Genomic DNA, 13,657 nt, shown 5'->3' with positions numbered 1-13,657 from the left:
AATTAAGACAATCCAACATTGAAATAGCTGAACTGCAATACGACATTTCTCCTAAAGAAATATGAAGTTAGTATCAATTATCCAACATCATGCATCGAACTAAGCATAAGATTTATCTGGTAAGAGAGAAGAAAGAATTTTCTTCAACCTGACCAACGTGAATCTCTCAAAATAAAATATAGAGAAATATTAAGAATTTCTGAAAGCGGGGTGTTAATCCCTTTACTTTCATTAAGGATGAGTAAAACCATTATACAGGTTCCCTATTGTTACTAGTGAGGCCTGTCCCTTTTGGAATCCAGTACAGATATTTTTTTTCTAATGAAAAGAGGTTATAGTTTTCCCCAGTAGAAATTATCACAGAAAAGCTAAATCTTTCTAAAGCTAGATCTCCACATCTACATCAACTTTGTCTGATATTGTGCGACCTAATTTCTTCCAGATTAAAAAATATGCATGGTCAGTGTTTTATCGAAAAGAAATTTTCTTTTTTGACCGACCCATTTTGAGGCCCAAATCTTGTCATCAACCCATGTCAGATGGGTATAACAAATGTCTTGAAGGTGGTTGTATCCTCATACATCTCAAATTCCCAATTTCAAGAAAAGAATACCTTAATAGGACGTTGTACAACCAAATTATTGCCTTCAGAAGTTTAAACACACAATTTAGCCTCAAATGTAGTGGGTCTTGCTCTTAAACCCTGTACAGACCTACCCAAAGTAGTCCACCAGTAGTCTCGTGATCGACTTGGATCAAAGATGATAATGATAAATGATGATGTATTACCAAGGGTAATGGTCAAGAAATGCTGATCCAGTCCATATCGGCCGGTTCAGCCCATATCGAACCGGTCTGGTCTCTGACCGAGTCGGTTTGGACAGAGAAAACGATTCCGACCCTGGCTGGTACAAGAGCGAACCGGATAGAACTGGACCGGTTTCATCTGATTCGATCTGCCACAGCGCGTCGCGCGCGCTGTGACCTTTTTGGCTGGTTCAGTACCAGTCCAAACCGATACGGTGGTCGATCGATACGCCTATCGATACTGGTTCGGCGATCCTTGATAATTGTAACTTGTACTCCAAAAACTTTTAAATTAACATAAGATATAAATCATTCCTTGAGATAGAAATATCTAATTTTCTGCCACCATCCATCTGAATGTCATTATCTTCCATGCCGGCACATTTATATAGTCAAGACTAACAATCTAGCATAGTGGGGAATTAACTAGAGACTCAAGTAACAAATTTCTTATTTCCTTGAATAGAAGCAATAGATTTTTGACAAAATAAAATGTACACAAGAAGCAATATCGAAAAAAATAACAAACTTAGAAATGTGGATCGGACTAGAATGATAAAACCCGCATGTCATTGAGATGCAGATATATGCATGAAAACAAGGCATTGAAGTAACAAGAAACAATCTTTGCTGTAGTTTCCTATGCAAGATCCAACAAAGGTACCAGAAAGAAGACAAAGTAAATAACCAGCAACCTGAGTAGTTTTACCGCAACCAGTCGCACCAGAAATCAGCACCACCTGGATATTAACGAACAGAAAAATGAAGAATTGTCATCAGCTATGTACAAAGTTCAAAAAATCAACCCTTCTACATATTCTAAAACTAATATAAAAAGAAAAAAGTATAACCTCAGGCCGCTCAGGCAATAAAATGTTAAAAAATGCTCAAAGAAGTTGCCAGTTAAATAAAACTGTGAAACAGCAACATCATGAATTTGTTTAAGTGAGATCAATAAATTTTGTCCTTACCCACAGAACTATTCACCCTTTGATACTTGAATTGTGATGTTGCTCTAAATTAATGGCTTATTCATCTCGGTTGCTACATAAGCTTGTGAAAGCTAGTGTAGATGCGCATGCTATGTTATATATGTGGACTTTATTGAGTAAAGTAATTAAATATTAAGTACATATTTATTAGTTATTGATGCACCACATGTACAATTTAGTAAATTTATGTAACACCACTATGTAATCTTTTAGATAGTGTAATCTGAAGGGATGAGCATCTTTTAGATTCCTTTTGGTAAAACAAAACACTATTGTTTCAGGATTTATTCATATAGAAGAATTACCCATCAAAAACTAGGTTAAATTGGTGGCATGATCAATTTGAGAGGTTTGGACATTCAAGGTTGAACTTCATAAAAAACGAGGATAGATAGCAACAGGAATAGAGGGACCTGGTTAGTTTCCAATGTTGATGTGATGACATCCTTGAAGGATGCAATTGGAAGTTTAGCTCTGTCTTCCATGATCTGCATATATATCCATTCATAGTTTGTCAAATCAAAACCTTGAACAGCTGTCTACAACACATCACATGAGATAAGAAGCAGAAGAACTTGGAATTTCCAATTAAGTTTGGCATAAGGGGATAACCTTTTTCAGCTGTGCAGACCCATTTATCTTAGATGTAAGCTGATCCACCTTCTTTGCAATTTCAGACTTGTGCATTGATGGTTTGAAAAAGCTACTATCTTGCTTCCATTGCCGTTTACCGGCCTTTTTGCTAGAACTCCTGAGTGCTTCTTCCCTCAACTCCCCATCATCAGGAGGAAAACGTGTAAATAGGTCCCGTAAGACATTTTTTGTTTCTTCTGAAAATTTCAAGCAAGTAACAGTCTCTTCTTCATTCTTAATAGCTCCCTGTTTCTTTCTGTTTTTGTATACAGAAAGGCATCTACGTTCTCCATACCTATCAAAATTTAAGTTGATAAGTCAATTTAAAGTTTGATTAGCAATCTTCCACAATACAAGTTGGCTTATGGAATACAAGAGATAATGCATCCAAATCTATCATCCTCCCATCCAAGGTTCGCAAGATCCGCAATACCGGAACCAGCACCTATGCCGGTAGGCTGGCGGTACAGTACAGTATACCACCATACCGTGTCGTTCTGGTGTGAACCGATGGAAACCAGCAAGAGAGGGGGAGAGGAAGAAGGAGAGAGAGGAAAAGAGAGAGAGGGAGGGAGGGGGAGAAAGGGAGAGAGGGAGCATAAAAGCACAGTGGAGAGAGAGAGAGAGAGGTGGAGGGAGGGGGCGAAAGAGAAGGAAAGAAAGGAAAAGAGAGAGAGAGAGAGAGGGTGGGAGGGAGAGAGAGGGAGAGGATGGCAGTGAGCGGTGGCTACCGGAACAAGGCTAAGAGAGGGGGAAGAGAGGACATTTGAAACCCCTATTTCGAAAAGAAACAAAGGCTTTGGCCCCTTTTTATATTTTTTTGATTTTTTTAAGTGAAATCGGCAGCCACTATTCTGAAAGCTCTCTCTCCCCTTCTCCTTCAGCCCTGCTCCAATAGCCATGCCTTACCGCCACCCTCTCCTCTCTCTCCCTCTCTCTCTCGTCCTCTCTTTCCTTCTCCCTCGCCATTTTCTCGATTTCATTGTTGGAACCATCCCGCTCTGCTCCTGGTACGGCTCAATACGCCCCGAACTGGACAATTCGGGACGGTTCCACCTTCCTTGCTTCCACGTATAAAATCAGAATGCCAATTTGCATATGGAGAAAACACATGGATTATTTCCAAATAGATGCACAATCTCCGTTTCAAAATTGATATTGTAAAAAATACACAGAATTTGTGTTTATAGAAGCAGGTTATGTCCTAGACAGGTTTAAAGCACTAACCAAAGGTCCATCAAAAAGTAACACCAAGAATAATAGACACATGCATTTGAGGTGGCAGAAGCAAGTGAAGGAGTCGCTGTTAAAGGGGTAAGACTTTGATTAAATTGAGCCTATATCAAAGGTTGGCCTCAAGCGTCCTTCTAGTTTCATGTGTGAAGGGACTTTAGAAGATGCACTATTATATTTAGTCATAAATCACACAGTTGTCAAATCACTCATATTGTCATAGGCAGTGACCTTTGTAAAAGAATAGGTGAAACACATACAGAATTAGGTGGGAACTTGAAGTTTTATACATGCATATATAAATAGATACATACATGAATGCATGCACATATATATATAAACATATACATACATACATATATATATATTGATGGAGGATGTTGGCAGCAGCCATTGAAAACCTATAAAAGGCATCCTAAAGCTGGTTCTAATGCTCAAGCCTTGATTTAGAATGTGTTGGATGATGTGGAGTTAGGGTTATTTTTCTAATTGTCCAGATTTTCTGGACATAGGCAATATGGTTCATGGCTTGTATATTAGGTCTATTGTATCTTGGGGCTTTAGTTATGGTCTTTAGTTGGGTTTTATTAGTCAACATTACAGATTTGTTATTTGTAGTCCAAGTCCTAGTAGGAGTATGAGTACTAGAACTCTATAAATAGGGATGTATTCTCTCATTAAAAAAGCAGTCAAAATTTTAGAGAATTTTTCTAAGCAATTATACTTTCTTTTAGAGTTGTGTGATGCAATTCTGACCATAGGTGTGATGCTTACAAAATTCTCTCTTTCTTCTTCTTCTCTTTAATTACAGCACTCTAAAATCTCAAATTCAGATCTGATTCCATCCCCACTAAACCCTTGCAACCAAAAGCAACAAAATCCATAGCACCCATCCATCAATTAGCCTTCACATTCACAAAACAAACAATTTTGTTATTCCTGTTTTTCTACTTCCAACTCACATAAAACCCTCAAAATCCATCTTTTTGACTCTAGTTTACAACCAAGTCGCCCCCATCCATATACCAACATAAACCCTAGCTTCTTACACAATTACCTAATGTTTTATTCCAAAACAACCCACTAAGCATCCCTAAGTTTCCCTAATCAAGGCTTCCTACATCACTCATACATACACGTGCACATAAAAAATTGAAGTTTCATACCATTAACAATGATCTATACTGCAACAAATTACTAGAAACCAAAATTAATGTATTTTGGTGGCCTCTAATTATACATCAACTGAGTATAAAAACGAGTGGTATCAATAGCACTAGTGTGCTAAAATATGATGGGACACATAAATTTATGTTAAATTTGTAATTATATTTTGCATACAGAAAATAAAGAAATATCTTTCATTCAAGAAGGAAAAGGAGAAGATGGAGAATTTTATGATCACAATATCTCATTAACCAATAATGTATGGATTAATTGACTCACTTTTAAATTATATACTTCAATTGATTCTATCTAAAACATTATTTAGAGAGAATCAAATAGGAGGCAAGTCACTTTATCACCATACTATAAAAACAAGAGTTAGAGCTACTGGTCTGCTGTTAAATAGTCAACCACAAAGCTGCAGGCTGAGCATCAGATGGCCTTTAAGCACCACGGTGGGACCAAATTCCTGCTTGATAACTACGAAAGTGGCAAATGAATAGGTGGCTGCCTTTGACAATATCAACAAATCATAGGCAAAAACATAGTGGTTCCAAAGTGACTAACAGTTGAAAACATTGAACAACTATCTAAGATGCACTAGACTCAGAAAGAAAAGAGGGGAAGATGGAAAGTTGAATATTGAAAACTTCATCCACAAATATAGCATATAATACAAGACAGCCAAAACCATGAGACTGTCTGTCAATGAGTATGAATTTTCTTAGAACTTTATGGTGGATTTGGCTTTTTTAAGCATATTTGAGGTGCAAAGTGCCCGATTATCTTATCATCATTATTTCTACTCTTTTGAGATTATTACAATCTTCTAACATTTAGTTGATTTACATGTTAAAAAGTATAGTTGATTAGCATTATGGATTTCTTTGCTTACTCGATTAAGCTGTGGAATGATATAGGTAAGTAGTCTGAGGATCCCACACCAACCATAAATGAAACATTAAAATTCCCAGACTAGAGAGGATCTCCCATACCAACCATGCATGAAACATTAAAATTAGCAAAGTCCCAGACTAGAGGATCTCCCATACCAACCATGCATGAGACATTAAAATTAGCAAAGTCCTAGACTTGAGGATCATCTTGCATGTATGTAATTATGTGTATATCCATCCATCCAAACATACGTACATACATACATATAGACAAAGAATAAAGTAAAATGAAATGGACTCCTTCCTGAATTAAGACCACAAATTTTAATATACAAGTATTTAAGTTAAAATTTTCCAAAATTGAAGGAATGCAAAGTTTGCAAAGATTCCCAACACATATGCAAGAAGGTTCAAAGTTAGCAGGAAAATCAAACTTCAGGGAAAATAAAGATAAGAAATATGCTTCATCACTAAACCCAAAGTGTGACAATGAAATCAAAGATTCTGGTGTAAGCCAGGGACTGCATTGTAGAAATAAACAAAACATGTTATTGCTCAAAGGTGTGGTTATGTATGACATCTTCCATTTCGAAATTGCCAAAAGTACTCTAACACTCACCCAGAACTTTTTGATATCATACCAATTTTTCTGCACATTTCATGAATTGCAGCTCGTTCATGCTTCGACAAACCAGGTTCAAATGTGTAAACTGCAAGGCAAAGTTTGCATCATACAAACAAGATGGTAATCTAAAATATGGACTTGAGAAGTAGACTTGTATAATAAGCTATCTCAAAGACTAAAATCTCTATATAGAATGGCAATCCTCATAAACTCAAGCATTATGATGCATATGCATATGAAATTATTCACTAACTGATGGTCTAAGGAAAACTAGTAGCATAGGTGTTATCAGAGGTCAAACTAAGGACAGCCATACTAAATGTGATACAACAACAGATCTTTTTCAAATTTGCAAGAGAAAAAGAGGATTTAGAAAATTGATCCACACATGCAACAAAAAAAGGAAAAAGAAGTAATAAAAATTTAAAATAGAACATACTCAAAAGAAACTCAAACTGAGAAAAACAAAAAGGATATGCAGGATTGGTGTGCAGCCTACTGTGCATCATGATTATGTCCAAAGACAGAATAATCAACTGAAAATTTCTATTAGACTAAAACTGGACTATAGCCTAATGGTTGCAGCCCTCTACTTGGAAGAAGTTCTATGCTTAATTCTGAGAAGTGTTTCCTAAGAGTTTGGCTTAGGTAATTCTCATGGGTTATACCCTCACCACTATTCTCAGTATATATGAATAAATTCATATCAATCCAAATACAAAGGAACAAATACAGTTCTGGCAAAGAGTAGAATGGTCCCAGGACCTCATCAACCCTACTTCAACCAAAATCTAGGTTACAAGCATTATATTAAAGCATAGTCTACCGAATCGGGCCGAACCAAGCTGAACCGCCCGATTCACCCCATATTGAACCAAACTGATGCGAAACCAGCATGATTCGGAGCTTTTTTTGGCTAAATGACGAGAACCGCTACGAACTAGATAGTTTTAACCGGTTCAGGCCTCTGGAGGCTTCTCAGGTCTTATTTTCATTTTTCTTTTCAAACCCCACCCCACCCCAACCCAACCCCCCGCCCCCCCCCCCCCCCCCCAATTTTGCCAAAAAGCAGGTGATTTCAACAATAAAGAAAGATCCAACCCAAAACAAGGTAAGGTGGCTCTCTCCCACTCATTTCTTCTTTTTTTCTCTCTTTAACATCAAAAAATGCCCAAAAAATAAGAAAATAAGGAGAAATTATGCCAAAATTTTTGAATTTGGTATGATTTCATGATATGTTGTAGATCTACGGGTGATTTCCACAATGATACTAAAACCTTTAATTTTCATTAAATCTATATTTTTAAATTTAAAAATATATTCTTGGATTAAAAATTAAAAATAAAATAAAATCCAAAAAATAACTGTAAAATTAGAAGTTTGTTTAGGGGCATACAAGCTACTCTCAACAAAAATTTAGTATCTATTTATTCAAATTTGGATATTATCATACGTACAATGGCTTAGGCCCAAATTTGAATAAAACTAAAAAATAAGTAACCTTCGACGCATACCCATAGGCTGAGAAAAAACTATATAGCAACCATGGTAGAATTTTACATAGATCTAAGCACAAATTAATATGCTGAAATTTTTGCATTTAAAAATTATTTTAATTTAAAAAATTATTGAAAATATATAATAAATAAAAAAAATATGAAAATTAGTACTACGTGTTAAATAATTCAAAAGTAGTTTCTGAAGTACAGAATATATTTTTATAAATTTTTGATAACTAAAATTATTTTAAATTTAGATAATATTAAAAATATATAAATAACATAAAAAATAAAAAAATAGTACTACGTATTAGATAATTCAAAAGTATTTTCTAAAGTAGAAAATATATTTTTTAATCATAATAAAAATTTTACTATTTTTAAATAATTAATAACTAGCATGTTTGATAAATCTATAGAGATGGATCAATCGAGAAAAAAAGACCCAAAGAGTGATATTAGTTAGAATCAAAAAAAAAGTGTTCTTAAATTAGCACCGCTAAAGGCACAACTGGTGCAACACTTAAGAGATGAGAAATAATCAGATTGAAGCAGCATCTGGTTGGTGGTTATCCCAACATATCTATGTACCCGAAAATACTCACAGGAGGTCTGACAACTGATAAAAAAGCACTTTGCTGATTTCAAAGCAACAAAGAAGAGGATTGCACAAAAGAAGGCAAAGGTAGACCACCGAACAGCAGAGCTATATTCTTATTACTCTAGGGAGTCAAAGGAGGCCTCCGCTCTAAATGATGAGGCACAAATCCAAGTTGTCATTCAGGCGAGCTTAGATTATCAGTGGTAGTAGGATGAGGGAGCCAGACATAAGGCTCGATTTGAGCCCCCACACTACGAGTCGGACTTTGATTCCAAAACCGAAGAGGTAGATTCACAGTTCAAGAGGACCTTTTCAATCAAGAAGGCCATCAATAGAGATGGTAGCTGTATTGCATCTATGTTGGATACTGTTGGCAGCATGAAAAAGTTCTCTAGAGAGATTCCACTAAGAGCCACCATCCCTAATCTATATCCATATACCTTTCCTAGTAGAAATTTGAAGCAGCAGAGAGTTGATATCATGCTGAAAAAGGATAAGATAAAGGATATATGAAAAGTTATTGGATTTTGATTCTACTTCAGCCATATTCCAGCGAATATGGCAGACAACACGTATTATAGATCTGTCATTTCCTCTATATAGGCTACCGATCGGGTGTAGATCCTTTAAGACTGAAGAATATCTATGGCGAGCTTCTTGACAACAATAAGAAGCTACAGAAATAGATTGTCTCATACCAAAATAAGTGGCCTACATATGGATCAACGGTAATGTGTGATGGTTGGATCAATCCTACCAGACAGTGCATCATCTTCTTAACATACTGTGACACAAAAACTTTCTTCCAGAAGTTAGTTGATACTTTCGTTCAGGTGCACGCCACCATGTACATCCTCGGAAAGATGAAGGTGATTAATCGATTGGAAAGAAAAATATCGTTTGGGTCATCACTAATAACAGACCACAATATAAAGTTGCCGACAAAATCTTGATGGAACGGCAACCACATTTTCTGGACCCCATATACTACACATGATATCAACCTCATACTAATGAAGATTGGGAAGATTCATAGAGTACAGCAGATAGTAGAGATAGCCTAGTCCATCACCAATTTTATTTATAACCATACATGAATCCTATAACTAATGAGAAGGTACGCAAGGTGAAGACCTTGAGATCAGATATGGTGCAATTTGCTACTAACTACATATCACTTGATAGCCTCCTTAAAAGGAAAGTAGACCTGCGTCAGATGTTTGACGATATCGCATGGACGAAGAGCATATTTGCAAGGGTTGGCATTGAAGGACACCATGTGGAGAACTTGGTGACAAGGTAGACGTTCTAACAATAGGCCGAGAAGATAGCAAAGGCTATCTGCCATTATATGAAGTTCTTCGGATCATGGATAGCGAGAGATAACCCCACATGGACTTTCTATATTATATGATGTAGAGGGCAAAAATTCAGATCAAGGAGGCAAATCCAAAGCATGCACAAGAGTACATCAACATCATTGAGCAAATGTGGGATTACCAAATGGATAGAAAGTTACATCTAGTAGGTAAGTAAAAACATTAAAAATTTGATTGCCTCTGTACTTGTAAAATTTTACTAAAATAATTATAAACTCTATATGCAGCTTATTACCTAAACCTGAGATTCTAGTACACCGTACCTAGGACCGATATGGACGAGGCACTTATGACTGCCCTATATAATGTGATCTATAAGATGGAGCCTGATCTAAAAACGACGACTTTATGTCCATTAGAGATAAGTTAACTTAAGTGGCATGCGTAAGTTAACTCGTGTCTTTAACCGGTCTCTTTTTAAAGACGAAAATATTTAGGAAGGACACTAACAACTTTGGAGTCTCAACAACTGTTATAAGTATGAAAACTATAAATCCAAATATATTACATATCAACAACAACTATTACTTGATGTTTTATAGTTAGTAATGTGATACTATCTTATGTGTAATTTTCTTCAATGCTTGAAGATGAATAGTGGATTCATTTTGGTCTGTTGGCATGAAGTCTTAAGTGGCTAGCCATCCGAATCCTCTCCAAGATGGTCTTCTTGAGTAGTTGTGAGCACAATTGGTCCACCTTTGCCTTCATCCACAGCCAAAGAAATCCTTAGATATAGAGATGCCTCAACAACTTTGTATATATCCACTACAATCTGAAGTTAAGGTTGAAGTATATCCGGAAGAAGTAGAGTTGAAGTACACGGATCTAATCAATAATGCTTTTGTTCAGGATGAGGATGATCCCATGATTGGAAGGCTTGTAAGCCAATAGTAGGAGCCAGAGCTCGATGAGCCAAGATCGCCTCCACAACCAGACAATTTCATAGCCAGCGAGGCTAGGATGGATGCAGAGCAACGGGCAGATCGCAACATGCAGCACATGCTTCCTAGCTAATGAACTACAGCCACAGGGGTTAGTGAAAAGCTATCATCACATAACTCCGTGTCCGAGATATCCTCCTAGAAATATGACGAAGAGTTGCTTAGACAAGACCGCCACACGATCCGATCAACTCAATCAGAAGGACAATGTCTATGCTCCCATCATAGCCAGGTAGAGAGGGGCATAAAAAAAACAGGCACCTGCTCAGCATTGCCAGAAAAAAAAAAGGCATTTGCAGCCCTAATGGAGAAAGTAAAGGATTCAATTCGCTCAGACTTAGACTAGGCAAAGCAATGATAACAATTCTGATGATTATAAATCTAGTGGCCAGGGAGGAAGTAGAGAACATGAGATCATTTATAAGACACGGCCACAGGATAGTTTTCGAGTCACTAGTGAGTTCTAGTTTACGCATGCCACACAGAGTACAAATTACGGTGCACGAGCTGGTAGATCCTGCAAGAATACGATTGCATACAGAAGACGGACTTTTCGAGGTTGTTCAAAAGGACACGATATAGTTACAGATGATCTCGCACATAGGGTAGAATTTATAAACGTATCATATTCCGAGTTGTATGCTAAATTTTATTACTGACAACTACAGGTAGCCTATGATCCATATAGATATAGATATGGTGTATCTGTGGCATCATCTTCCAGTTGTTACTATCCTACGTAGCCCGGAGCACCTTACAGATCGGACTTTGCTACCAGCATATTCAAATAGACCCCTCCACGGTCGTATTATCAATCAGAGTATACATTCCAAAGCCAGAGCTTAAGTAAAAGATCCAAGACCGATTATAATCTAAAGCGCGTATCTTACAAAATGAGTGTACAGGGCTACAACACCACTTGGTTCGAGGGATGGGCTAATGTGCCTTATGATTGTGCTAATGATCCCGATATCTATGAGAGACATCACCACTCGACGAGATTTTAGATGTTGGTATGTATGCGTACTTTAAATACATCTAATTGATTGTATCATTGAATATTTTGTATTTCATTAATTAATTTTAGCATATTTCATTTTGCTTCTCACGAAGTTAGGATTTCTGGCTTTTTCCTTTATATTTTGATTTTGACCTGATACTCACACAAAAAGCTGAAGGTAGCAAACCTATTAGCACAAATTTGCCAACTTTTTGCCTTCCCAAGGTAGCATTGTCTCAAAGAAATGCCACAATAATGCAGAAAATTTCTCCAAGAAGTATCATTCAAGGTGTATCAGATGATAAAAAATCAAAAGACATTAAAAAATATCAAATGAGACTTAAAATCATTCAAAAAATAAAACTAATTACTTTTTATTAAATCTTAAAAAAATAAAAAACAAAAAAATGGCGTGTTGGTTCCAAACTGGCATGTACACCGTACCATATGTTGGTACGGTACTGAACCAATGCCGTGCTGAACCAGAAGCCGACTTCTATAGGTCACAGTATCAGTTTGGTTAACCTTGTATCAAAGCATACATAAATAAGCTTGAGAGTCACTTTTAAATGGAGTATCTAAGTCACATGTGGAATCTATATAACCTAACCATTGGAATAATCAACATGACATGCAAATAAATATTGACATGGTATCTAAATTACAGCAATTCCATATGAGCACACGGCAACAATTAAAATTTCTAAAAGCCAGCCTATGCCATTGCATGAGATCCTTTAATCATAGTCAACTGGACTCCAAGCTTTAGATCCCATGAGCCATGAATTCTGCAGCTTTCTTGCATGCTTTATTTAGCAGATGACCAAGATCTCCATCACAGCAAATTCATGTGAAAAAAGTTGATATTACATGATGTAAGTTAGAGTTATCACAAAGTTGTTCTTACACAGCCACATTATTGATGCAAAAGGGTGCAATACAACATCAAAACCGAACTAAGAAAAAGCAATTAAAAAAAGCCCGCAAAACTAAATTTCAGTTAACATATCTCTTAAACTAAAATATAGTGTTATTGCTGTGGTTTTCCAAGAATTGTTGTAGCTCTGTGACTCATACAAGTAGTAAGAAAATCTACCCAAATCATTCAAAGAAGTAACTCTTGCTCACTTTCAATCAGATAACACTATAACACGGTAGATTGGTATGGATCCTAGTGACATCTAACTAACAGGATTTAGGTCCTACTCTATTAACAACTCCAGAATTCCACGTGGTGTTCTAACCTTACTTTATCCAAGACTGGAATGAGGACACTTGAGCTGACTTCTAGCTAACAAGCCAGCCAATAAATGCTAATGTCATGCTGACACCACTTTCCATAAGAATATCCTGTTCTTTATTGACAAAAGTGGCCATTATGCTTTCATTGCAATATTGGAGATAAGTTACGGGCTCCCCCTAACTAACTCTTTGGGTTACAGGAAGGAAAGGAAACTCAGTATAACAGAATAATAGTCTTTGCCACATTAGTAAGTCAGCCTACAAGTTTCATGAGCTTCAGTTGCGGAGGCAATATACCGTAAAGCAACAAGCCAACGACAAATGGCTGAAACATTGGCCAGAATTTGTGTTACATGCCACGGCAGGGTAGTTCCAACCTATAGATAAGTGAAACAGATTCCAAGAGGTAACTCCACTCCGCGGAGTATAAACTTCACCTCAGCCTCTAACAAATTCTATCCTTCGAATACGTCAGCACATGCCACAATATGGCTGCCTGCCTCAGCCCATATAATGCTTCCCAGTCCGCACTAGTAGGTGAGACAATTGCAAGATTCATCACGGACACAACTCAACTAAACTTTATAGCTGGAAAGATCCCATTCTCATGATGTAGATCGTCTCGGTGCAGATGAGACA

The 13,657-nt window shown here is 36.7% G+C and overlaps 1 protein-coding gene across 5 annotated transcripts in view; it reads right to left on the bottom strand.

Moving 5' to 3' along the window:
- The window catches only part of LOC103719298 (DExH-box ATP-dependent RNA helicase DExH6-like), a 29,547-nt gene that overhangs the window by 13,364 nt on the left and 2,526 nt on the right, over positions 1 to 13,657 (bottom strand). For 3 of the 5 annotated variants that reach the window (XM_008808480.5, XM_008808481.5, XM_088717081.1), the window contains exons 2-5: positions 6,348 to 6,438; positions 2,412 to 2,727; positions 2,213 to 2,287; positions 1,503 to 1,547 (exon numbers count right to left, since the gene is read on the bottom strand). In XM_008808480.5, coding sequence (XP_008806702.3) covers positions 1,503 to 1,547; positions 2,213 to 2,287; positions 2,412 to 2,727; positions 6,348 to 6,438 — 527 coding nt within the window. The remainder of the gene's footprint in view (positions 1 to 1,502; positions 1,548 to 2,212; positions 2,288 to 2,411; positions 2,728 to 6,347; positions 6,439 to 13,657) is intronic. The other 2 variants (XM_008808482.5, XM_088717089.1) reach the window with 1 other exon arrangement.

The sequence above is a fragment of the Phoenix dactylifera genome, chromosome 1 (genome assembly GCF_051530095.1).
Source record: "Phoenix dactylifera cultivar Ajwa chromosome 1, Ajwa_hap1_PhDact_Kaust_v1.1, whole genome shotgun sequence".
Taxonomy (NCBI): domain Eukaryota; kingdom Viridiplantae; phylum Streptophyta; class Magnoliopsida; order Arecales; family Arecaceae; genus Phoenix; species Phoenix dactylifera.
The sequence above is the reverse complement of the archived record's forward strand: the minus strand, read 5'-3'. Positions and strand labels throughout refer to the sequence as shown.